The sequence below is a fragment of the Myotis lucifugus genome, unplaced genomic scaffold (assembly GCF_000147115.1).
Source record: "Myotis lucifugus unplaced genomic scaffold, Myoluc2.0 scaffold_66, whole genome shotgun sequence".
NCBI lineage: Eukaryota > Metazoa > Chordata > Mammalia > Chiroptera > Vespertilionidae > Myotis > Myotis lucifugus.
The window spans coordinates 4,181,565-4,207,825 of NW_005871114.1; the positions used below are offsets into that span (position 1 = coordinate 4,181,565).

Here is a 26,261-nt window from a genome sequence, read left to right on the forward strand (position 1 = left end):
TCTCATGATGCAGAGATTCTGAGCCAGGCACAGTGCCCTTGTTGGCAATGCCCTCTTCCCTTTTCTCCCAAGCACCAAAACTCAGGTGCGGAGAGGAGAGAGTATGGAGGACTCTCAGAAGAGCATCCTAAAACTTGCCCCGATCATGAGAACACACCATCTGTAGGCTCTTTCTACCTCCCCCCTCCCACCGCCTTTTTCTCCTAAATGTCAAACCTGTAATCTACTTGGTACTTAGGGAATTGTGCAAGCCGGGGGGGGAGGGGGCGGTGGGTGTCATGGGATCTTAGAGACAGTTAACCCTACAAAGGTTTCAATAAACAGATGAGTAAACCGAGGCCAAGAGAACGAAGTACTTTGCTCACGGTCATACAAGTTTGTGAGAGTCAGTGTCAGAGCCGGGGGTTCCAGCTCCTGGGCCAGGATTAGGTGGCCCTGAACAGCAGGGACTCCTAATTTACAGACCAGCTTTTACAAAGCATCGGTCTCTCCTGTGGGATAGGCCACAGGGGGCTGTTCAGGGGGACTCTCTTAGCTGGTCGTCCAGGGCAGAAGCATTCTTTACGTGGCCCATCACTCTACACACGGCACATACACCTTGACTTCCTCTAAATTGTATATTAGATGAAAGCGCATGTTTTATCTAATGTAGCTTCAGCTCTGATTTACACTGTACAGATGGCGTTGTTATCTTACAAGGGGTAAAAAGCTCTTATCCTTAGAAGTAATCATAATTATTACAAACAATGAAGCAAAACTTTCAAAAGTGAATCACATAGCATGAAATATATACTTTTCTGATAATGCGTTACAAAAGTCAATACCGGGGGTACAAGATTACTTTCTAAAAAGCATAAACATAATTCTCAGTGGCATTTTGAGATGCACTCTTTGAAGGACTAGGATCCTATTGGTACTGCATTTGGGCAGGGTAGAGAAGACCCCATGAGCAAGTAGGGTTTTGCCTCTTGCCTCCTCCTCCCCCTTGAGAACTAACCAGATTAGTTCTGCCCTTACCTCTTGTAGATTGCGGTTCTATCTATGATTTCATTTAGAGAAAAAGTATTGAATTCTTGAAAGTGATTGCTATGATATTGAGATAACTATGGAAGGTGTAAGGATAAATTCCTTCTCAGGGATTTTTCAGAAAAGAAGCTGTGCAGTGTAGTGGTTAAGCGCGCAGTTAAAGTTAGATTGCCCAAGTTCAAATCCTACTTTGTGGGACCTTAGATATGTTCCTTATCTTCTCTGTGCCTCGGTTTCCTCACCTGTACAAGGAGGTGATCATAGCACCTGCCTCATGGTGTTGTCTTATGGGGAGGCCATGAGTTAACTGTGCAGAAAGCACTTAGAACAGTGCCTCAGACATGCGTTCTCTCTCCGTGTATATTATTACTGCTTAGCTCTCCCCAGTCATGAAATAATAGCTTGATAGTCTGGGTCCGGGATGATAGGATCCACAAAGAGCATCGGGTTCAATACTCTCATTTTCCAATGAACAAATTAGAGAAAGCCCACGTTAGAGAGGTGGCTAGCCTAGGGCCACACAGCTAATCACTGGGGTCCCCAGGCCTCAGACTCCTCTTTGACAAGGCCTGCTGGGTTTTTCAGGTGATGAGTCAGAACTAGCATCACACCACCGTCCGGCTGGCCCACCTGGACAGTTAGACCTGAGAACTGCAGGGACCTTTTCATCACTTTAGGAGACTGCAAGACACAGGCGTAGGGAGCTGGAGGGACACATTCTAGGCCCACCACAGAAGCCAGAGTGGCTCCCTCTAACTGAGTGGGTTTTTGTTTGGATTTGGGACTGGTAATCAAAACCTCTGATCCCATCTGTGTAGACACAGAGGCCTCCATATGGCTACTGTCTCTACTCTCCCTGGCTCCGCTGTGTGCGGATAGCTGCCATCCAGAAATGTCTGGGGCGTCTGGCTCTGCAGAGGGACCCACCCGAGCAGCTGGCAGTGAAGAGGTGGGAGACGTGAGCTCACTCTTTCTAGGATGGCTCAGACAGTTCATTTCTTGTTGTAGGAGGGAGAGTCAAGTAAAGATTGTTAGAGTTTAAATTCTTCATCTCTGCACTAGTTAGCCAAAAAAAGAGCCTGGACATAACACCTAGCCAGCTTAGGCCTTTTATAAAAGTCAAGAAGGTAGCCAATTTTCCTAAAGCTGAGCTTTGAAAGTTACTTAGTTCCTATGTTAGAATTCCCATTCTGGCAACAACTCTGGGGAAAAATTAAGCTGCAGATTTGCTGAGCTAATAGCTGCCTGGATCATGAATCCGGGTCATATTTCAAAGCACACAGTACTTTTGTGTCTGAGGGGTAGGCTGCTGGGCTGCCTGTGACTGACAGACACAGTGAGGCCCATAACCAGGGAAGAAATGATTTCATTTGGAGAGAAGGCGGACTCTGCCCAGAGCCTGTGAGGGGAGCTGGTGGTTAGGGTGGGGCCCAGCAGGCGGCCCCTTGGCTTCTGTTCCTGGCCCACCTGCTGAATAACTGCAAGGCCACCCCTGAGCAGTCATGTGTCTGCGCACCCCCACCTGGCCTCTGACACTCTCTCCACGGTTAAACCTGGGAGGTGCAGGGGTGGCTCTTTCTTCCTGGGGGACCTGGAGTGAGCTGAAGAGGGGCCTCCACCACCCCCTGCTATGAAGCCCTCCTGCAGGGCCTGGGCTGGGGCTGAACTCCTACTGGCTGGCATTCTCAAAGCCAAGAGGCACAGCCGGAGGTGACGTAAGGCAGTGTTAGCCGTCTCCCTCACAGCCTCGAATGCTGGGGGACCCAAGACCCGCTGCAGCCTCCAGTGCGGAGCATGACACGGGCAGAGATGATCACTTGTTTCATGACCCACATGAGACAGAGATGCAAAGCCTCTTTGTTTCTTGTTTCCTCTGCCCCTAATTTACTTGTTGCCTGGAGACAACGTGGTGTAGAGTTTACACAAGTGGGCCCCAGAGTCCGATTGAAACCCAGTTCTGTCCTGCTCTTTGGGATCCTGGGTGAATTATTTAGTTTCTCCGTGCCCACTTTCCTCATCTATAAAATGGGGGTGATAGTGTGCACTTTTTGGTTCATGTAAAAAGTAACTGGGGGGGAAAGGGAAAGTGTCTACACAATGACTGACATGACTAAGTGCTCAGAAAGCCCTATTCATGGTTAGATGTCAATGAGAATGTTAAATTAAGTAGAGATGTGGCACTTTTTTTTTTTTTTTTTTTTTTTTTTTTTTACCATATATAAGGTATTTAGATAAACCTGGGTATTGTTTCTCCATGGCAGATTCTTCACATACATCCTTATTTCCCATCCTGCCTTTGTTGGCATTGGCATTTCCCCACCTTCATGTACACTTATTCGTGGCTTACACCCCAGTCTTAGGAATAAATATCTAAATTTTTCATTGAATTAACTCTCCCTCTATCAGAGGAGTTCTGACAAGTACAAGCTCTAAAAAGAATACCTGATGATAGATGGTAGGCATCATGTGCCCTTCCCCCACCCACCCACCCCCAAAGCAAAAACTACTCCTTTGCCTGCTAGGAAAAATGGGCAGGGTTACTAGACAGGAATTAGGATGGAGCCAGAAAAGCCATGAACCAGGCCATCAGAGTGGCCTCCTCCCGTGACTGAGAGGCAGGAGGGCAGCGTGGTTACTGAAATGACTGGGAGCTAGCTGATAGAGACCATCTCAAGAGATATATCCAGATGTTGAGATAACATAAGTTGGTGGCCATCAGACATCAGCCCTAAGGCATAGCTGTTGGGGGATTGATGGAGAAGACACAGGAGGAAGATCTATTCCATGGTTTTGATGGGCCCACATGCTCAGTTCTTTAAAAAGATGCTATCACATTTGTCATCAGGGTGAGAGATAATCATTGAAGTGAATGAGGTTCCCCCAACTCGAACTTTTTATCTATAAACGAGAACAACATTCCCAGACTTACAAAAGCTGTCGGGATTCTCTGGGGTCTTCTGCTCCTAACACAATGAAACCAGTTTCAGGAAGTCGCTGGCTTCTCAGTTTGGGGAGTTTCCTTGCGGGCTGAGCTGGCTGAGCGCGGGGCATTGGCTCTGTTTCTGGCTTGCAGACGATGACCATTGGATCATCGACACGGACTACGACACCTATGCAGTGCAGTACTCCTGCCGCCTCCTGAACTTGGACGGAACCTGTGCTGACAGCTACTCCTTCGTGTTTGCCCGTAACCCCTACGGCCTGCCTCCGGAAGTGCAGAAGGTCGTGAGGCGGAGGCAGGAGGAGCTGTGTCTGGGCAGGCAGTATAGGCTGATTATGCACAATGGTGAGTGGGCTGGTGGGCAGGAGCCCGGGCAGCAGCCAGCTCTCCCTGAGGGGTCGGTGGGCAGGGAGTTTGTGCCCACCTGCCGGTGGGATGTGTTTCATCTGCCTGCATGAGAAAACAGGGAGCCTTAGGAGCCCCTGGGAGCCCAAGTCTTGGCTCTTCTCGATCAGATGTTTCAGTGGCCTCATCATGGGGCTGATGCGGAAGGAGTGGACAAACGCCTTTTTTCAAAAACCTGGCATTTTCACTTAAGTAAAACTGCAGGGGACTCTTCCTTTTTTTCTGCCAATTTAGCCCAGTCGGTAGTCACAGGATTTTGCCCCTGGATGCTCTGCCCCCAAAACCCATTTTGACTGAATTAATATTATTTGGGGATTCAGTGGCCCCAGTGAAGAGTTGGGCTGCAAATGTGGCCATTGGTGTAAAAACTTAGAGACATGATCACAGCAAGTTCAAAATGATTTCAACAAATGCTCTTTCTCTACCATGAAACCAAATTGACTGACTGATCTTCCTCACTTATATTTTTGGATATTCCCTGGAATGACAATTGGGTCTTTATATAGATTCTATCCTCATCTGATATTGATCTGAAAACCAGGAACATTCTAGAGGAAAGAGTGCTGTCTACTTGAATTTTACACTCACTCCCCTGGGAAACTATGGCAATGTTAAAATGTAGGAAAAAGAGAACAAAACTGAACTTTTCGGTCGGTCTCCTAACTAGCTGAGCAAAACTACACCAAAACAATATGAACCCAGAGCAAAAACATAAATCAGTAAGATTTTGATGTTTCACCCTGGGGTGGTCAGGCAAGGATTTCAGCATGGGCAGACTCCAGGCCAAACCCTTTGCCTATATCTCATCTATCTGATGAGAAAATAGAGGCTGAGAAAGATTACAAAAGTTGCCCAAGATCTGTATAGTAAGAAGCTGGGTTGGATGCAAACCAAAATGTTGTGTTTTTGTTTTGTTTTGGCACTGAAGCCCCTTGTGGCACCACCTGGTGATACATGGCACAGGACATGGGGAACTTTCTATAAAATTACTGGTGGGGTGGCTGCGATCAGGCACACTTTCTGAAAAGGAGGATGCACCCCCCCCCACCCTTTGAAACGCAGTGAGGCAAATTTAAGACAAATAAAAAGAACAGTATTTCATACAGCAGATCCCATTGCCCCAAATAAATTCAAAGGGTTGCAGAAAAATTCTTGAAGCTGATTATGAATTACAGCCCCATCCTGCTGTAACCTTACAAGAATGGGTCCAGAATTCGTAATCTGCCTTACGCACTGGGTCCATCTTTCTGTCGCTGATGACTTTGTTTTCTATATTTCAGGTTACTGTGATGGCAAATCAGAAAGAAACCTTTTGTAGCAACATCAAGGAGGTCAAGTTTCGTTTGAAAACGTCCCACTTTCGCTCAGCCTTCAACTCTATTTATCGTAGTTTAGTCTGGCCCTCTCTCCTCCCCTCTTCCTCAGGACACATAAAACCTTCAGGACACATAAAAATACACGTGGGAACAAGTGAATCCATTTGCAGTCAGGTGTATGTTTTTTTCTGGGGTTTTCTAGGGAATCGTTTGAGGCTTAGGATTCCAGACTTTGAATTATTAAAACGTAGTCTCCTGTTTCCTATGATGTGGGTGTTCATTTGTGTCCACGTGTTGTCGAAGTGAGAAGTCCTGCAGATGGTTGGGTAGGGTGCGCTTCTATACCCCTGGAGGTGTTCTTGCCTCCCTGGTTCTTTATGATCTTGGCCTATTCTGGTGCCTGATCTCCATTAGTGACAGTGGCTTCTCCCAACTTCCTGCAAAGGGTGTTCTCCATTAACCCAGGAAGGCCCTAGCTGCCAGCCTGGCCAAGGCACCGAGGCTAAACCAGCAGGTGAGTGAGTGTGGGCCAGGCCAGGCCCGTGAGCCTAAAGCCCCGGGCAGCCCAGGGCCAGGGAAGGGGCAGCATGGCCGGCTCACCTGGGTGTGTGTGAGAGGCATGGGTCTGGGTCAGCTCTGGCAAACATCCCAGCCCTCCCCTGTTTCTAGCACTTAATTCACTTCTTATTTCAGATGCGGCCAAAATGTTGAGGAGAAGAGGCCCTGGGCTTCCCTGAGGGAATTGGAACATGGGGCCCTTGGAAGCCAGGTCTGGGGGAAGCTCCCAGTGCTCCCTACCTGGACTTGGAGCAGCAGGAAAGGGCATGGTGGGTGGCGGTGAGCACCAGGACCCCACACCATCAGCAGTACTTGTGAACATCACTGTTCAATTGCTGCAAAGCCATTTGCCCCAGTTTCCCAGGAGCTCCCAGGAGGCTTTGGTGCCAGAGTCTTTAAGTCCAAGTCCAGTTCTGACATAGTCGCTGTGTGAGTTGAGCTGGTTACATGGCTTTTCTGAGCCTCACTTTTCTCTTGTGAAATATGGGGAAACAGTATCTGCCTGATGGGATGCAGTGAGGATTCAATTAGAGCACATGGGAGCTGTGCAAACACTGGCCAGGCCCGGCTGACAGCTATGAAATGTGTCAGGTGGGGAAGGACACCTCTTGCCCCTGTGTGCAGAGATCTCTGCCTGGGTGCTGGCATATCAAGGGCCCATGGGAGGCTCCTGGGTCCCCCACCCCAGTGTGCTTGTCCTCCCACCAAGGAAGGAGGAAACAGGTGACCATGTATGGGAAAGGCCTACCTGTCATCACACACAGCAGCAGATTGTCAGAGCCAGGCCCTTCAGCCTCAGTTTGACAACCCAGAGACCCATAAGATAGCCACACATCACTTCAAAATAGTTTTAATTCATCAAGTCTATTAGCTAAAGATGAACAGAAAATCCCTGTCCTCTTGTCCTCAAGCACCATAAGTCCTACTTCAGAAGAAGCTATTCAAGAAACTCCACAAGCAATGGAACTACTGCTGCTGATGTACTTGACAACAAAGCCGTGTTGAGCACCTACTATGTACCAGGCCCCAAGCTACTGCGCATTCCAGGCGTGGGCCCAGCTTCCATGTGATGGCATGTCCCATGGTTCTGTTTGGCTCTGGTTTCTTCTTTCTCTTCTCTCCCAGGAATAATTCCTAAAAGCTTAGGCCCATAAACACGATCTGATGACTCGCCACATTGCATCTTCAGGCCCACACTCCACAACCTGGCATCCAACGACCTACTCTCCATTTGGATCTCACTGGATTTCACACTTACACAAGCCTTAGATAAAATTCTTGGCTCTCCCACCCCCAGGCTTCCCCCCTTGTTGTTGGTTGGCCCACTATCCAACCAGTGTCAGGCTACAAATCTAGAAGTCACCCTTGCATCCTCTCTTTCCCTCACATTGTACATCCCGTCCATCAATAAATTGTGCTTGCTCCATCTTCCCAAAGTATGTCCTACGATGATTCTGCGCCGTCCCCTCCGCCCCCCAGCCTCCAAATATTGGTGTTATCCTATATCTGATTTCATGACACTGAATCTCCTAAAGGGGTCCATAGCATTTCTTATAAATAAATTAAAAGATCACCTTTGGTTGTTCGTGGGAAATTCCTCAAGCATTATCGACATTAATGAACGATCCCGAGGCCTTGCGAGTCCAGGGAAGGGACCTAGAGCGGCTGTGGCCCTTCAGAGAAATCTGAGTCCGGGACCAGTTGCAAGATTCACTTCAGAAGCCAGCAAGGTGTGGCTTTATATGCAGGAGATGTGATTGTTGAACAGGTATAAATAAAAATTTATTACATTCAATCATACGACAAACACACTGAAAAAGTTCATATTTCAAGAAACCCATAACAAATCCTTTGATAAAGGATACAATGCTTTTGCTGAAGGATCACCCCTTAATTTACTGGTGCCCTGAACGTATTTGCATAGGTTACATCTTCCTAAAGCAGGGCACCCTGGTGTGAGGGTCCTGGAGATGCACTCCCTTTGAAGACACACCAGTGGCTCACCAGAGTGACCTACTCTGCCTCTAGAGAGAAATTAATTATGTGGAAATGATAGACAGGTCATTTCTCCTGAGAGACGTGTCTGTAAACATGGCTCCCTTGTCTGGGAAGAAGATGCCCCGGAAAATTTTCCTCCATTCGTTCCTGAACAGGGACATGTTGTAGAGGATGGGGTTCAGGGCCGCGTTGGCGAACGTGAAGGCCACCACCCAGAAGAAGAGTGACGGCCAGATGACCAGGTCCTGCTTGAAGTTCTGGATCAGGATGAGCAGGATGGTGATGATGATGGGGCTCCACATGATGAAGAAGGAGATCATGAGCAGGAAGAGGGTGCGGAAGAGCCGGAAGTCCTGCTGCGACACGCGGATCTGGTGGCTCTCCGAATACGCCAGGCTCACCGTCAGCCTCCGGCGCGACGCCTTGGTGATCTGCGGGGACACAAGAGTGGAGCCACAGTCACCGCAGGTGACAGCAGGGAGATCTGGGTCAAGAGGAGCACAGGGCGCCAGAGTTGGAATCTGCTGCCCCCGCTGCACTGGGACTATTTTGTGCGGAGAGCACACCCTTAGGAGAGGTTGGTCCATTCTTAGGAGAGGTTGGTCCTCCCTTAGGAGAGGTTGGTCCACCCTTAGGAGAGGTTGGTCCACCCTGAGGTGAGGTTGGTCCACCCTTAGGTGCGTTGAAGAAATGGGGTGCCTGGGTGGCCCCCTGAGAAAAAAGGCAGGAAACCATCCACTTGTAGATAGAGTGGACGAGGGGAAGTGAAAGGCCTGCGTTGGATGGAGTAGAAGAGGGAGGTGAGAACAGAAGCACAGGGCTTTGGGCTGGGTGTGTCCTTCTCCCAGATGTATTTGTTAAAACCTAACCTCCAAGGTGATGCTACTAGGAGGTGGGGCCTTTGCGAGGTGATTAGGTCATAGGGAGGAAGCCCTGCTGAGTGGGATTAGTGCCCTTAAGGAAGAGATGAAGGGCCCTAGCCGGTTTGGCTCCGTGGATAGAGCATCTGCCCGCAGACTGATGAGTCCCAGGTTCAATTCTGGTCAAGGGCACATGCCAGAGTTGTGGGCTCGATCCCCAGTAGGGGGCGTGCAGGAGGCAGCTGATCAATAATTCTCATCATTGATGTTTCTATCTCCCCCTTCCTCTCTGAAATCAATAAAAAAATAAAATAAAATAAAGAATCAATTCTCCTCTTCTGATAAACTGAGAGCACTCCTTAGAAATATTCTACTAAGAGGGAGAGAGAGAGAGAGAGAGAGAGAGAGAGAGAGAGAGAGAGATAAAGGGATTAATCTTCATTCATTGGCAGTTATAGAATAGTCATGGGGATGTAGTCAATACAGTGTTATTGTAATAACCATGGAGGTGCCAGGTGGGTGGAAGATTATCTGAGGGATCATTAGGTAAGTCATATAAATATCTAACCACTATGCTGCACACCTGAAAAATTAATTAATACTCAATATCAACTGTAATTTAAAATATTTTGAATTAAAATATTAGAAAAGAGGCCCGAGAGTGCTCCCTGGACACTGCTGCTGTGGGAAGACACGGTGCGAGGTGGGCAGTCTGCAGCCTGAGGGAGGCTCTCACCAGGACCCCATGCTGGCGCCCTGATTTCCCACTTCCAGGCTCCAGAGCCCTGAGAAATCAATTTCTATTGTTTATAAGCCACACAGTCTGCGGTATTTTGTGATGACATTCCAAAGAGACTGAGACACACAACTTCCCTACTGTCTCTTTTTTTGAAAGAGCAAAGTATTGACTGCACAAAAGCAACATGTGCTGAAGATACAAACTTAAACAGGACGATGCCGAAGGAGTCTGGGGTGGGGCTGAGCTTCGGCGTTTCTCATGAGCTCCTGTGCAGCTGCTGCTGCTGCTGCTGCTGCTGGTCCGAGGGCCACACTTTGAGTAGTGAAGTGTGTCTCCCAGGCCTGGGGTGGTGGGCAGACTCGGGGTGGGGGGCGGAGGGCAGAGGAGTCTGGCCTCCCTGGTGGCTTGGAAGAGTCCAGTGCTCAGGTGCAGGCCGCCCTGGAGATACATACAGCATCCTGCCTTGATGCCTAATTCCAATTGTCCTTTAAGCACAGCCAGAGGGCAGAAGGCCCGCTGTCCCCTATCACTTATTCAGCTTTAATGGTACCCAGAGTTTTGGGGGTGAGAGGGACAAAGGTTTGTTATGGTGAACAGGGGACAAACTGGTGCATAGCTAGCATAGGATGCGATGGGGCACTGTACATGTTAGTTTGACATGCTTTGTTCCAGCCTGTGACCTCTGTCCCCAAGGAAGAGATCAAATTTAGAATGTGTTGGTCACATGCATGGTCCTTGCTAACTCCCATTTGCTTAGTCTGGCCCCGTGTCCTGCTGTAGCCACACAGTGGGTGCTTACATGACTGGAGACCTTAATGGCCACAAATCTCATTAGCAGGCCTTCCTAGGCCCATTCCACTAAGATTCTGGAATCTCAAGAGGGGAAGCAATTTGAAAGCAATTAGTGTAATTCACAGTTTGGGCAAGTTTAACTAAAAGGTCACAATGGCTTAAAATAGTCTCCTTGGAATACCTGTTACTCGCTCATTAAAGAGTAGCTGTGTATTTTATGATTAAATGCAATTGCTGGTGGCTTCTGTGCAGTAGCTTAGGTCCACCTCTTGGTGACGGAGACCAGGGCAGCAGATGCTGAGTGAACAGAGCCCTCTCTTCCACACCCACATCCCAACCTCAAGAACAGTGGGAATCAGGCTCGCTGGGCTTCGGGGAGGGCTCCCTGTGTGCCAGGCACTGTACTATGCATTTATATTTATAAATTGTCGCGTTTCATCTTTGCTCTGTAGATTGGTACTATCATTATTTCAGCTGCAGAGCTGAGGATCATGAACCCCAGGCAATTCGAGTAACTTGTTGAGGGTTACTCCACTGTTGATACCTGGTCAAAGTCCCCATCTGTGCAAACCCAGCTTAGTTGAGATAAAGACGAGCCACATCATAAAAGGCTCCAAAGGGGCTGCATCCTCTTCAGCCCTCCCCGCCTCTGCCTGTTCCGCAGGGTGGGGCTGCTCAGGAGACATAACCCACCATCTCAGGCTCGCATGCCTGAGGTCACATTGGCACACCCAGGTCTGGAAGCTGCTGCGTAGAATCAAGTTAGAATGTGTGTGCAGGTGAAAGCTGCTTAAGCTGAGACTACCTGGGCCAACAGACCTAGGAGAGTAACTGCTGGGCAGGTTGGCAGGTGGGAGGGCTGCAGGGGAAATGCCACCACCTCTGAGTAGGGGTGTCACTCTAGTCCTATGTGCAGCCTGGTGGACACAGAAGGAATGATTCAAAAGCAGCCTCATCGCTCGTGCTGCCACATCGGCTGCCAAGAAGGATGAAGTCCCTGGTACTGTCTTAGACATTTTTTGGAATGAATGGTGGTGATGAAGGTTCATCTTTATTGAACACTTATGTGCCAGGCCCTGTACATATCACTTGGTTTATCTCTTTAAATTCTCCCAGCAGTTCTGTGACATATGTACTTTGAGGATCCCCATTTTACAGATGAGGAAACTAAGGCTAAAAGAGGTTAAACGACTTGCCCAACAGCACCCAGCACTTGCAGAGCTGGGCTTCAAACCCAGCCCATGCTCTAAAACTAGTTCCTTCCCGCTCTGTACTGTCTGCATCAGTGGAAAGCCTCTGCCCAGCCTGTAACTCCAAGCTCCAATGCCAGGAGCTCTGAGAAGGAAGGCTTCCCAGTTCATCTGCTCGGCACCAGCGGTGCTTTGTTTCAGGCAGTCACATGGCACCTGCCTCATACACTGAGTGACAGATGTTGGAGCGTCATTCTTGCCTCTGAACCCCAGCTCCCTGGGTGCCGGGCTGCCCTGTGGCTTCTGTGCCTGACAATGACTGTGAGCAGACAGACAGACAAATTGGACTGACTCATGAGCCAAGTAGCTACGTGGTTGCATCTTTTTTTAGAACTGACTGCTGCTACTATTTCCTTCTGGGCAGTTTCTGCAACTTCTGGGGAGTGAGGAGGAAAATGGGCCCATTATAATGAAATGTGGCTCCTCCTCTTCTCTCTTCCCCACATTAGATGACAAGACTAGTCAACTGCTACCCAGGGCTTTCAGTGTCCCTGGCATTGGGCAGAATGCTTGATGTGCTTTTAAACTAAATGCTCAATTCACTTCTGAGGATTAACTTTAATCTTAAAACAAGCCAATGGGGTACGTTCTGTCATTACCCCATTTAGGAATAAGAGACGAGGCTCTGAGCAGTGAAGTGACTTGCACAAAGCCTGGAGATCAAGTGGGAGAGTGTACCTGGGTGGGGGGGAGTTCTTCACTGGGCACTGCTGCAGGGAGAGAGGACATCACCGGGAATGTGGTCCACAGCCACCTGCATCAGTCACCTGGCACTTGATAAAATGCACCTGGTTGGGCTGCTTTCACACACTAAGCTTCTGTGGGTCTGAGTAAAGCCTAGAAATCTACACTTTCATAAGCTCCCCACTAAAGCACGAGAACTACTGATCTGGGACAACAGACTTGAACTTTCTCCCAGACCTTTGAGGAGTCACTTTTAAAAAATATATATATATTTTTATTGATTTCAGAGAGGAAGAGAGAGAGAGAGAAACATCAATGCTGAGAGAGAATCATTGATTGGCTGCCTCCTGCACCGCCCCCGTTGGGGATCAAGCCTGAAACCTGAGCATGTGCCCTGACCAGAAATCAAACTGTGACCTCCTGGTTCATAGGTCAATGCTCAACCACTGAGCCACACCGTGGAGTCACTTGATAAATTGTTTGAGACTTGCCGCCTTCATCTGAAGGCTGTGAGGGACCCTTCTCTCCACCTCAGACCCTTAGCCACTCCCCCAGACCATGGTGCTGACAGGTGGGTGCAGGGAGAGGTTGCTCCCCACCGACACGGCTCAGGTCCCTGAGCGCTGGGTCTCCTTGGGGGCTGCTTGGTCAATCAGCAACTTCCTAATTAGAATCATCAGACAATAGCCTCCATCCTTCCAGAAGGCCCATCTCCCTTTCCATAGCAAACAGGCCTCAGAGCTGGGGAATGAGGGTCAGGCGTGTTCACTTCCCAGCACCTTCACGTTCAGCTGAAACGTTTTGTTTCTCAGGTAAGCTCTGAGATAGAAAAGCATTTTCCAGCTTTAAGCCACAGACTCACTCCCACGCAATGAACATTTATTGAGCCCCTTCTATGTGCCAAGCACTCTTATAGGTGCTGGATATATAGCAAAAAGCAAGGGCACCCTGCCTTCCCTGCACTTCCACGTTAGTGTGTAGTAGGGAACGGGGAGGAGGAACAAGAAACATACAAACAAAGGGTAGAAGCATCTCACCTTGCCATGGCAATGGTTGCTGGGTGACAATATAAACCAAGCCCCAACAGCTAACATGGACAGCCCGATCGAAGGTACTTGGGAGTGGCTGGGAGACTATTTCCCTGGGAAACTGTTGACTGGAAAAAGCCACTGAAGATGTATAGCCTGGCTGAGTCATGAGTAAAAAGGAAGCAGGGCAGGCAGAGGGCAGATAAGACGGGAAGAGCCCAGGTGACGTCTGCTCTCAATCCTGACCTGGGCAGAACCAGCAATGAGGGTGGGGCCTTTAGAGCAGTTTCCCAAAGGAGACGCGTGGAGCGCCAGCCCAGAGAGGTGCTCTGTGGGGAATAGAGTCCTGCTGTCAGCCATGCTGCCTACTCTGACCCTGTGCTGGAGGTTCCCAATGTACATTCACATAGTAAAGACTGAGAAGTCCTGCAGCCAAGAAATCCACGTAACTTTGATTAGCTTAGCATTTCCCAAACTCGTTTGATCATGGAACCCTTCCTAATATCTAACATCCCATGGAGTTCTAGAGAGTGCATTAGGGGGAGCCCTGCTTTAGAGGAATAAAAGATCAGGGTGATCTGTAAGGGGCACTTCTCAGGCCTAGAGATGGAACCTGAGTTACAGTCAGTAGTGACAGGTGAAAGGTAAGGCTGGCGAGAAAGGGGTACATGGTGTAGCTTTGTGTCCCAGGGCTTCACGTGATTTGCTAATTGTGTCTCTATGAATGTGGCTAATTAACACTGACATTCAATTGCCTTTACTGAGTTATACTCTTGACAGAAAAACTCAGCAGAAGAGCTGGTTCGGTGTCTCTGCGTATGGATGTCTTCAGAGGTATCCTGCCCAGACCCTCCATCCACCTGGCGGCAACTCACCTGCTTCCAAGTTACCAGCCTGGCAAACCCACAGGTGCACAGTGAGGACACATGTTATAGTCCTCCCGGAAAATGGGCAACAGTTTTGCTAGTAAGCGAGAAGTAATTTTTTAAAAGTCTTATATTTGCATTAACATTGTGATTTTCAAAACATTATCATTATCTGCTCTCATTTTGTTGTGCTAAACAATCCACTGGGGCCCATTTAGCTCCAGAGAAAACGGAGTGACTTGCCTAAGGTCACACAGAAATAAGGCTTGGACTAGCACCCGGGTCTTCAGACTCTGCAACCAGTGACTTTCCCACTGCCGACGAGGAGAAGGTCCTGTTGGCCCTGCCAGTGCCTTACTCACTCAGTGAGTGTTTATTGAGCACTAACAGTGGATGAGCCAGGCCCCTGTTCTAAGCATGGGGCTATAACAGCAAACAAAGGCTGCCCTCATGGAGCTCGCATTCCAATGGGAAAGACAGATGACATATAAATGGAATATGACTGGGGTTGTAAGTGCTTTGAGAAGAAGTAAATAAAGAGAATTGGAGAACGATGGGGAGTCTCTGTGGGGGACAGCCTTTTGAATGGAGACCTAAATGAAGAGGAGGAATGGCCCACGCAGGAATTTGGGGATGAGCGATCTAGGAGAGAAGGTGGCAGATGCAACGGCTCTGAGGCAGCAATGTGCTGGCACATGTGAAGAATAGCCCCACAGCCAACATGGACACAACAGAGGGGAGAAGATGAGGTGAGAGGGGCAGGCAGGGGCCAGATCACATAGAACCTTAAGGAGGTGTCTCCTATCCAATTCATCAGTTTTCTGAGACTCTGCATATAAACCCAAGGCCAGCCTTCAGTCCTTCCTATCACAGACCCCAGGACAGCTCCTGGATGAAACAGAATATCTATCATGACTCACAGTTGAGAAATGGTGCCCTGAGTGATGGGGCAAAGATATAATTAGATCCCCTCACTTTCTTTACATATCCCCCAACTCATCAGGGCTCCTGGGATATCCTAGAATGTTCAGGTGGGCCCTTGCCTGAGAAAACAATGAAGGAATGAAGGGGTGAGTAGGAAACCTTTTCTTAGAATAAGTCAGTCCTCCCTCTTGGCAGCTGAGAAGTAGGAGACATGAGTGAAAGGAGAAGACCAGAGTCCTCTTGACTTCTAAGGAACTCTGGAGCCAGGCGACCTTGCATTTTGATACAGCTGCTTATGAGCTGTGTGGCCTCGGGCAAGTTACTTAACCTCTCTGTACCTTGGTTTCCTCATCTGTCATTCTTAGCAGTATTGAATGAGTTAGTTCCTAACACACTATAAACACTACATAAATATTTGTTAAATAATTTTTTAAAATAATTTAAAATTATTTCTACATCTCTATACATTTTACATTTCTTTTCCTTATCCCCTCACTTCTTTTAACATAACAGTAACAGCAAACATTTACCATATAGCACTTACACATGGTAGGCGCTGTAGCAGGCACCTTACAGACCTTAACGCTAGGCCTGAACTGACCTCATGCCCTTGAAAAGCCCAGAAGGGGTCACTTGAAGGAGGGTCAGAAGTCCACTGATGGGGGGGAGCCTAGGGGATACCATGGGACCCAGGATTAGCAGACTCAGATGGAGGTGCAGCTGGCTTTGGGTTTTGAGCATCTAAACAGGTGACAGATCTCAGCTACAAAGAAAGAGCCATAAAAGTGGCCAGACAGGCCGAAACCAGTTTGGCTCAGTGGATAGAGCGTCGGCCTGCGGACTGAAGGGTCCCGGGTTCGATTCCGATCAAGGCATGTACCTGGGTTGCAGGCACATCCCCAGTAGGAGATGTGCAGGAGGCAGCTGATCGATGTTTCTCTCTCACTGATGTTTCTAACTCTCTATCTCTCTCTCTTCCTGTAAAAAATCAATAAAATATAAAAAAAAGTGGCCAGACAGCAAGCAGGACCTACAGGGCCCCACTTCAATATCCCTGTATGCCAGTTGACCCATAATATGCTGTAAAACCAAGATCTGACAACTGTAAACCTCTGAGATGATTCAAAGGCTTTGCAGTAAACCTCAAACAGGCACTAACACACATACACATGATTGGCCTGGGCCAGCACATACATGTAAACAGGCTGGCAGGTCTTTTTACACCCCTACATGCTTGCTCCGAAGGCAGAGGCCATGGCCTGTGTCAGCGGCTTTGGAAAGGCACATTTCCGGGGCTGGAGGCTGAGGCAGCGGGTGGAAGGAGAGTGGTGGGAGCTGGGGAAGGTGCTGTCTGTCGTGCTGTTTCTGGAAGCTGCTCCGGGAGTGGGGTCAGTTGGTGAGCTGGGTGTGTATGCTGGGTGTGCTTTTCTGTATGTAGATTATGCATCAATAAAACATTTTAAAAGCGTGTGTTCTCTCACTACATTGCTGTGTGTGGTAGGGAAACAAGGACACAGTCCTAAAGCCCATAAAATAAATTATGTCACAGAAGATCATCAAGCCGTTAAAAATAATGAGGCAGAGATAAAGGATCTGATATGGGAAGATGTTATGATAGAGTGTTAAGCGAAAAAAGAAAGTTAAGAAACAGATAGCAGTATCTCAAATCTGAAAAATAGTTGATATTTGATCATTTTATATGGTTTATCACATACATAGAATAAAACTATGTCTATATGTAAATAACTTGGAAAAACATACCATGAATTCACAACCGGGGTAGCATAGATTTTTAGTTTGTATGTTACACATTTCCATATTTCTTTAATTTTTTGTAATAAACTTGTATTTAGTGATTAGTGACAAATAATCATAAAGGTATAACTTTTCTTTTTGCAGGAGGCGTAGATCTCAGCAGTGAGCCAGAATTGGTAACTTCTGGCTAAGGTAACTTCTAACCCAGAAATGCTAAGACGCCACCTGAGTGAAGGTCAGCTGTGGTCCGGAAGCACACGTACCTGTAGAATTTTGGAGTAGCTGATCACAATGAGCAGTCCTGGCACCAAGAAGTTCAGAGTGACGAAGGACACATCCCAGGAGATTTCTCCGGCAATGCTGGGCCAAACCAGTGTGCAAATCAGAATTTCCTAGTCACAAGAAGGAAGAGAAGGCCATTTAAATGCTGGCTTCTTATTTGCCTTAAGCTCATTCCCGTTGGGGGTTTACCTGGCACTGTAACACTGTTGTATCAGTTATACTACCACACAACTGACAAGAAATCCCAGAATCCCTTCCACGGCCCACACAACCCCACTTTCAAATCATTTGCCTCTGACCTCACAATAACTATAATTATTATTCCCGTTCTCCAGGGGAGGCAACTGGGCCTCAGGGTCACAGGCTGGTAAGAGCCAGAGTTAGTTCCCAGGCATGACTCCAAGCCCTGTGCTCAAGGCAACAGGGTCCACATTAAGGCATAGGGTTTAAAGGCTGTGCAAACGTCTACAAGTGTCATCTGCATCAGAGAAGGGCATGGCTGACGCCAGGGCAATGCTGGTGCCCAGACTCGGGAGTTCTGTCCCGCGGGCCTCTCCCCAGAGGAGCACACGGCAGCCCCAGAGCAAGACGCAAGCACAGTGGCGACCACTGGAATGTGGCTAAAGAACCTGCAGGTGTGACCGTGCTGCTGCCACTGTGTTGTGTTGAATTCAAATATTTGGCATTAATACAGACCCCCAAACAGCGGGGACATTACTGAATAGTTAAGAGATGCTGCAACAGTGTCCTCTGATGAATAAGTAGGCCAATGAAGAGTCCTATCTATCTATCTATCTATCTATCATCTACCCACCCCTCCTCCCAAACACAAATATCCTGTGCCTGCTTCACTATAGGAACAAAACTGTTCAGGAAACAAGTTGCTCTTCCAAACACGTGACATAGGTTTTGAAGAGTATATTTGTGTAAAAGGACCGTATTATATATTTCTGATGGACAAGGCATCTTAACCACTGTCCAGAAGAAATAGTATCATCCATAGCACCATTCATTCATTCAATATTTACTAAATGCTATACTAGGCAAAGGCAAAGTTTTTATCATTTCTCAACATGTATCATAATTAGGTGGTCAAGCTCAAAATACTGTCAAATAGTCCCTTCTTCTCCTAGTCAGTATCAACAAAGCACTTGTCCACACCAGGTAACACTGTACGTACATTATCTCATTGGGTGTTCACAACAACCTTATGGAGATGTATTAATACGATTTTTCGAATTACACAGAGGAGGAAACTAAGGCTTAGAAACGTCCTCCTCAAATAATATAACACTAATGATGTAGTCCTGGTGAATCATATATTTTCCCTAAAGAGCTAAGACCGGCTGTGGTAGACAGTCAGACATGAGCAAAACAAGGACGATGGGCCAGGCACAGAAAGTCACCAGGGCAGAAAGCCCCACGTGCCTAACAATGAGCAAAACTGGGAAAACAAGAACCTCACCCCAGGGCATCCTTGGTTAAATGCGGTGTTTAATTTCATTTTAAAAAATTTAAAAAAGAAAAAATCAGCAAGCACCAGGCCCGCAGTCACAGCTCTAACTCGATGTTATAATTGTGTTTCTATGGGAAAGTCTATTTGACGTAAATCGTTTTGATTCTAGGTATTCTCTCCCAGGCTGTGACTCACAGGAGTTTGGCAGCGAATCAAATCTCAAAGGTGGGGGCAGGAGCGTTATAATATTCTCTGCGTGTTTGAAATGGCTCCTGATTTTAAAAAGGAAATTTGAAAACCCAAAGTGCTAGGCCTGCTTTGTTACTGAGCTACAGAAGTAAAGCTGGCTGAGTCAACAAGTGTCCTTTAATTCGTTTGTTCAACCACTTACTGACCCAAGCCACGGTGGCTGAGCCACGGTGAGGCCACAGTGAGCGTGGGCTTGATCTCTGCAGTCAGGGAGGGAGAGGCCCTCGGAAACTTCAATGCAGGGCATTGAGCTGGAAGCGCCCAGCAATCTACAGGTGACAGGAGAGTGGAGTCACCGGACAAAGCTGCATCCTGGACGTTTGTGTCAGCTGTGTCTGAAAGGATGGGGTTTCCGGAGAATGGAGGAGCTGGAGCTCAGTGTCAGGACCAGAAGGGATGAAGGCAGGAGACCGGGCACGTGTGGTTACATGTGACTTGCCTCCTCCCCAGCCCAACCTCCACCCCTCCCTAACACACTCGTTCATTTCCATGGCTTCTTTTTGCAGATGCTGCTGAAATCTAGTCCTTTCAGCCAGTCTTCTTCTGAACCTCAGACTCACCCCACTACTGAGGACATCTCTGCAGGATGCCTCACAGGCACGTCAAGCCTCCCACCTCCCACTCCCAAAAGCTTCCACCTCCTGCAGTCACTGACTCCGCATGGAGCTGCCATTCCCCAAGCTGCCAGGAACCTGAGTACTAGCCTTCTGCCTTCCGCCTCCCCGCTCAGAGGGAACCTCGGAGTTCCAACTCGCAGCTATCTGACCCACCCACAGATCTCATTCTAACTGGCCACCCCTCCCAGACCAGGCCATCTCTCCCTGAAGGGGTGGACCTGGCCCTTCTCCAGCTGGCCCCTGCCAACCCTCCTGGCACAATCTCTTGCTGACTATGGGCTATTTCCTGTGCCTGCAATGTTCCTTCAGTCCCCCACATCCTTGTCTGGCTACCGGCCTCTCATCTTCACACTCCGCTGGGTATCATTCTTGCTCCTGTGGAGAGGGACATCTTTCCACAGGCCCTGCTCAAATGCTGCCTTCTCCCCACACTGGTTGACCTACAGGCAAATGCCACCTGATTCCAGCTGTTTCCTATCAGCTTCTGTAATGATTCTTCTGATAGTTTTTTTTAAGTATTTTAAAATTGATTTTGAGAGAGAGATCAATTTGTTGTTCCACTTATCTATGCATTCATTGGTTGATTTTTGTATGTGCCCTGACTGGAGATTGAACCTGCAACCATGGCATATAGGACTATGCTTCAACCAACTAAGCTACTTGGCTAGGGCTCTAAAGACTCTTCTGGAACACCCTGGGGATCACTTCATAAATCATCCTTCCTGTCCCACCTCTTCAAACAGAAAATGTAAGACTTCAAGGTCATTTTAAGGAACTTCAAATCCTACTTGCACATCTCCTCTCCTATCAGCTTCCCAACAGAAAAGTCAGAAAATACCAATGCAAACGATAGACTTACTGTCTTTTATCTTAAAAGCATCCTCTAATGTTAACAACGGCAAGCAAACTGTTTCCTGAGCCAAACCCACACTCAATAGAGACACGATGGCATTATTGGCCTCGTACTAAATCCGGGCAGGGTGGGCAGTGGGACCAAGGCTGCTAAGGAAGTATGAACTCATGAAAATGACACCAGGAGGAACAGACTGACCCTGGCTAAATTCCAGTTCCATCTCTTACCTGCTTTATGACTTTAGGCATTTCTTCCTCCAGGAAATAAACACAAGAACACCTACTCATGGGACTGAATTCTGCCAGGGCCTGGGACCATCTGCATGCTCAAAAAATGCACTTCCTTGAAGAGGCTGAAAGTGTCTTGGGCATGAAACCCAGGGTGAAGGCAGGGGGAGGGGTGCTCAGCAAATGTTTGAAGAATAAATGGGCCGCACATTCTGGCCAGGGTGGACAGTCCTCCCCAGCTGCCAGCGAGGGTCATCGCCCCACCGGGGCCACGGCACACACGGGCAGGAATGCCGTTGGTACAGGCTGAGCTGGCCTGGCTGAAATGTCTAAGTTACTAGGATGTGTCCACCCTCTTAAAATGGCAGTCTATTATTTTACAGCAATCAGAAGAATTACACTGTTTAGAGACTGTTTAAAATATTTCTAACCACAGATAAGGAAACTAAGAATAGCTGGTAAGTTTTGAGCGCTTAACCGTGTCTGTACCAGATGTTGGCCCACTTACTGAATATCAGTTCCCATGACAATCCTAGAAAGTGAGAATCTGTTATCAGGCCCCTTTTGCAAATGAGGAAGCCGAGGTATAGAGGTCAGGACCACTCGCTTGCCCCTGTCACACAGCTCCTAAATGGCAGAGATAGGATTCAAATTCACAACATCTGACTCCAAAGCCCACATTCGTCACACCAAATTGTGCAGCATTTTCTGAAATGTCCATTATTTCATGCTCCCTTCATGGAAGTCACCCTGAACTGCTGGGTTACCCTGGACTGCTGGGCACCCACTGCCCAGATGGACAAAGGGAATCATGTTTCTGATTTGGTGGGGCTCGGGGGTTGGAGGTCCAGGTAAGCAGAAAGCCCCCTGGCCAGTGCTCCTTGAGGGCAGAGCGCCAGCCTGTGCTCAGGGTCAGTTAGTTCATTCTCTGCGCCTGTGGTTTGGGTAGGAAATGTCCCCCATCCACAACCTCCATATTTCATGTCCAAGTGGGAGGCGGCAAGCCAAACCTACAGCCAGGAATGGGCAGTAGGGGACTGAGAAAACAAGCCTTTGCTGATTTTAATATGAGACTTAGTTCAGTCTAGACCAGATCCTTCTCTGTCTCTCTTTTTTTAATGGCCACACTCCCTTTTGTCCCCCCATTTCTCATTCTTTTTAACTTACTTCTTAAACCACTGGGCCTGTTTGCTCACCTATAAAAAGAGCTGTTTCCTGCACGCTCAGGGCACAGCCTTGGAGGAACGAGGGTTTTTTCTGTTTGTTGGCTTACTGGCAGGTGCAAGGGTGGGGGTGGGTGGGGGGGGGGAGGCATAACACAAAGGGGAAAAGACAAAGAGGATGGAGAGCTGGAAAGGACTGTGGAATTCTCATTACATGCTCCCTCCCCCCACCTCTACTAATTTCCGGGAACAGGGCTCCTGTAGCCAACTCACCTGTCCTCCAATCTCCTGCGGTGCTGTGAGAACCCATTCTTTCCCTGTGGCTTTGCCCAAATCCCTCTCCTAAGGCTCTGAAGACCAAGGAGGTGTTTTCGAATTAAAATCAGAGGGGTCTGTGTGCCCTGCCCAAGGGGAACGGAGGGAAGGCCACCACCACACAGATCTCCATGGGAGCGCCTTGCACGGAATTCTAGTCATTCTGGAAGCGGAATGCAGAGGACTTTGACCACATCCAGGTGCCGCCCCCCCCGCCCCCCAACCCAGGGGTAAAATACAGAGTGGAAAGACACAGAAGACAACTGCGGTGTCCATGTCGGCAAGCAGTTGTAGTCTGGGCTTTTGGCCTAGAGGCAACAAGAGCCTCATTTTTTGTTATTTGACAGTTAAGTAGGCGTGTACCTAAAACAATTGTAAAGAGAGAGGCACAAGATACACATCTAGAAACATAAGATCCCCTTAAGCTCTATCCTTAATTCCCTGATTTGCCATTTGTTTCTGTAAAAAAAAAAAAAAATGGGGAGAAATCCCTCAAGTTCTGTTAAAAATACAGAAGCACTAACTCAGTGAGGGAATTACTTTAAAAAAAAAATCAAAAGACTGATGGTGGAACCCCAGCTCCAAGCTGATCCAATTGGCCTGGGGTGAGGCCTGGGCTTCCACTTACTTGAGAGCAACTGTGTGGCCACCTGGATTCTTAGTGTATCTGGGCAGAGGAGGACCAGCTGCCATGAAGCTAGGGCCCTTGGTCTCCCCATGCCAATGGCACCCACCAGCTCAGCTAATCCCAGCTTTTCTGGCCCCACTTAAAGAGACATGCCACAGGCTCACATATTCTTCCATCAAGTGCCACAGGCCTGAGACAGTTCCTTCCTGTTGGTCACAAAACAAACCAAACAAGCAAAACCCCCACAATGAATTCCACGCAAGACATCAACTATTAGGAAAGGGACTTTTAGGGTTGTGTTAAAAAGATACTGCTTACACAGGATGCAGACTTCTCCCCCACCCCAGCAAAAGGCCTGGGTGACAGACAGGTCAGGGGAACCCCCAGAGAAGCCCAACTCTGTGTCCAGGCTCAGGAAGAGACACCCAGGGAGGCATTGGTCCAAGGCTCAAAGCCTTCTCCTCACACACACTCCCCTCCCAACCCAGCCTCCCTACCTTCCCACCCCTCTGGCCACTGCACGCGCCTCTCTTTGGGGCTGTGGTTTGTGTCAGGCTGGCTCAGGTGCCCTCCCTCCCTCCTCGGGCCAGGGCTGAGCTTTCGTGGGAAGCGACCTCTGGAGGAAGAAGGAGGGGGAAGAACCCAGCCGCAGCAGCCTGGGGAGGCTGAGCCGCCTTTTGGTAAGGTGCACAGACCCGAGTCCTTCCCCTGCCCGCCCTCGCAAGGCGCAGGAAGACTCACACACAGGGGACAGCAGCCGGAACCAGCGGCCACTATCCTCCCCAGCCCGCGCTCAAGTCCAGGGTCCCAGAGTGAATCGCGACTCGCATACCCTGCGGGGCCCAGCAGGCTAGCGACGCAAACAGACCCGCGCCCGCGATTCTGGGGCGCGGACTGGAGCGGACAGAGCCAGTGTCAAGAGCGGTCCGCGGAACTGTTTTTAGATAGTGGACCCACCCCACCTCCACGATCCCCATGACAACTGGGGGTCGTGGCGCCCCGAATAAAGCTCATGGGCCCAGCCTCTGGGACCTGCGGGACATTCTGGGCGCCCACGATATTCTGAAACCACCCATCACCCGGGGTTCCCAGGGTAAGCTCCCGCGGGCTAGTCTCATCCTTCCGTCCTGCAGTTGGAAAAACTGAGGCTCCGGGAGGAGAAACCACAACCCGCCCCCTAGAGGCCGTATTGGTTCTGGGGTCTCTAGGTCTCTAAGTCCCTTTCTCCCCGGCCCATCCACACGCACCTGCCCACCTCCAAGCAGGGCCCGTGCCCGGCTCGCACGGAACCTGCGGAGCGCGACCCCAGCTCCTCCTCGCGCCGAGGGCAGGTGCCCCAGCAAGCTCGTCCGTGGAGGAGGTGTGATGAGCACTGTCGCGCCCGGCGAGCGAGCAGAATTTAGGAGGATGCGCTTAACCACTCCGAATCCCCCACGTTCCGTCTGCTGGCCGTTAAGCCCCCGTTATTTCATTAATTTTGCCAGGAAGAGTCGGTGCATGTTACAGGCATTTGGGGGACCCCACTTGCAGCATTTTGGTGGGCGTTTACGGGACCCACATCGCGCGGTTGCAGTGAAATTTAAGGGATAAACTCCAAAGCGCCGGGCACGGTGTCGGACACAGTGGTTCAGCGCAGCCAATGGCCTCTTCTCGCTGCTGTTCACCTGCGTCCCAGGCGACCGTTCCCGTCGGATCCCCGCCCGCCCGCCCGCCCCGACAGCTGCCCGGCTCACCTGCTCGGAGCCCGGAAGCCGCTGTGGGAGGACGTGGAAGAAGACGCAGAGCGGCAGCGCGGCGAGCGCCGAGTAGCCCCAGATGAGCGCGAGCAGCGCCGCCCGAGCCCTCGGGCCGGGGCCCCGCACCCCGCGCTGCAGGCGCACGATGCACACCACGCGCTCCAGGCTGACGGCCGCCAGCGTGAGGATGGTGACGCTGCCGCTCAGGGTCATCACGTAGAGGAGCAGATGGCAGGCGACCGGGCCCAGCATCCAGGCCTCGGTCCAGCGCACGGCCAGCACGAGCGGGATGGCGCTGGTGAAGAGAAGGTCGGCGCAGAAGAGGTTGAGCACCAGGCAGGCGGTGGTGCCGCGGCGCCGTCGGCGCGCCACCAGCACCAAGGCACCCACGTTGCCCAGCAGCGACACCGCAAAGATGAGCGCCAGCACGACGGTCTCCACGGCGCTCAGCACCAGCCGGTGGTCGCCCTTGACTTCGGAGAAGAAGGAGAAGCGTGTTCGGTTGTCCGGCTCCAGGATGCGCGGGGGCCCAGTGCCCGCCGCCAGCGCGCAATCAAGGGACATGCCCGGCGGCCGGCGGCCCGCAGCTGTCTGCGAGCGCGCTCATCTGGGAGGTGACTGCGCGCCAAGGCTGGGAAGAGGGAGGGCGGCGGTTGCGACACCTCCCCTCTGACCCCCTCCCGACCGAGGAGCGCGGCGCTGGGCGTAGCAGCCGAGCCCGGGCGCGCGGGAACGAGGAAGTGCCGGGCTGGGAACACACCGCGGCTGGAACGTCCCGCTGGGCCGTAAGGTGGTCGTCTAGAAAGGGATTTCACTTCCACCGGCAGGTTTGGGAGCGCCCCACGGGCTGAGAAACCCCACCTAGGGAACCCTCAGAACCCCCCGAGGCCTCTCCAGCCTCTCCCATACTCCAGTGGCACCTGGTGCGCTGAAGCCTTTCATCCACCGATTTAGCTAAAATTGATCCAGGAGTGTCGGTTGGTCGGAGCAGGACTTTGGAAGTCATTTCGGCCTCCGCTGTTCAGGCTTCACCAAAGAAGCCGCAGGGGTTTGAGGGGGTAAATTCCAAAGCACCTTGCAATGGATCCAGATTTGGAGGGAGGTGATAGGGGGAGAATTGTTTGTTTTATCATTGCTTAATAACGTGTGACTGAGGGGGGTGTTTCATCTCTCTGTGCCCCAGTTTTTTAATCCACAAAATGGGAAGAATAAGACATCCGATTGGGTAATTATGAGGATCATATAAAGAGATTAACACAGCACTCACCACACAGTAATTGCCTGGGAAGTGTCATCAATTATTAGCTACTGAAATGAAAATGCACGTAAATTTTGCATTCTGAGCAATGGTATAAAATGCCTTCGAGGGAAAAGAGTGACCTTGAATAAACTTGACACCCCAGAAGGACAACCCAGTGCTCTCAGGTGCACACACAGGCTGTGAACGTGCCGCAGGCACCCCAGTTTGACAAGCAAGGAGAAATCAAACCCCTCAGAGATGAGGAAACTATGGCACAGAAAGCAGTGCCTTGTCCAAGGAGGCCCCTGGTTAGTAATAAAAAGCCATGTCCCCTCCTCTGCCCCGCACATTCC

General features: G+C 49.7%; 2 protein-coding genes across 2 annotated transcripts in view; one reads left to right on the forward strand and one right to left on the reverse strand.

Moving 5' to 3' along the window:
- RBP4 (retinol binding protein 4) overlaps positions 1 to 5,956 on the forward strand; it is a 7,073-nt gene extending 1,117 nt beyond the window's left edge. The window contains exons 4-5 of the mRNA XM_006090019.3: positions 4,100 to 4,312; positions 5,653 to 5,956. Of these exons, the coding sequence (XP_006090081.1) occupies positions 4,100 to 4,312; positions 5,653 to 5,690 (251 nt within the window). The 3' untranslated portion in view covers positions 5,691 to 5,956. The remainder of the gene's footprint in view (positions 1 to 4,099; positions 4,313 to 5,652) is intronic.
- A 1,595-nt stretch (positions 5,957 to 7,551) lies between these two features.
- Positions 7,552 to 25,279, reverse strand: FFAR4 (free fatty acid receptor 4). Its single transcript, XM_006090020.3, has 3 exons — positions 24,666 to 25,279; positions 17,406 to 17,534; positions 7,552 to 8,675 (listed from the first exon to the last, which is right to left on the reverse strand). Exons 1-3 carry the CDS (start codon positions 25,230 to 25,232, stop codon positions 8,286 to 8,288), a joined length of 1,086 nt encoding a protein of 361 aa, XP_006090082.1. The 5' UTR covers positions 25,233 to 25,279; the 3' UTR covers positions 7,552 to 8,285.
- Positions 25,280 to 26,261: the final 982 nt, after the last annotated feature.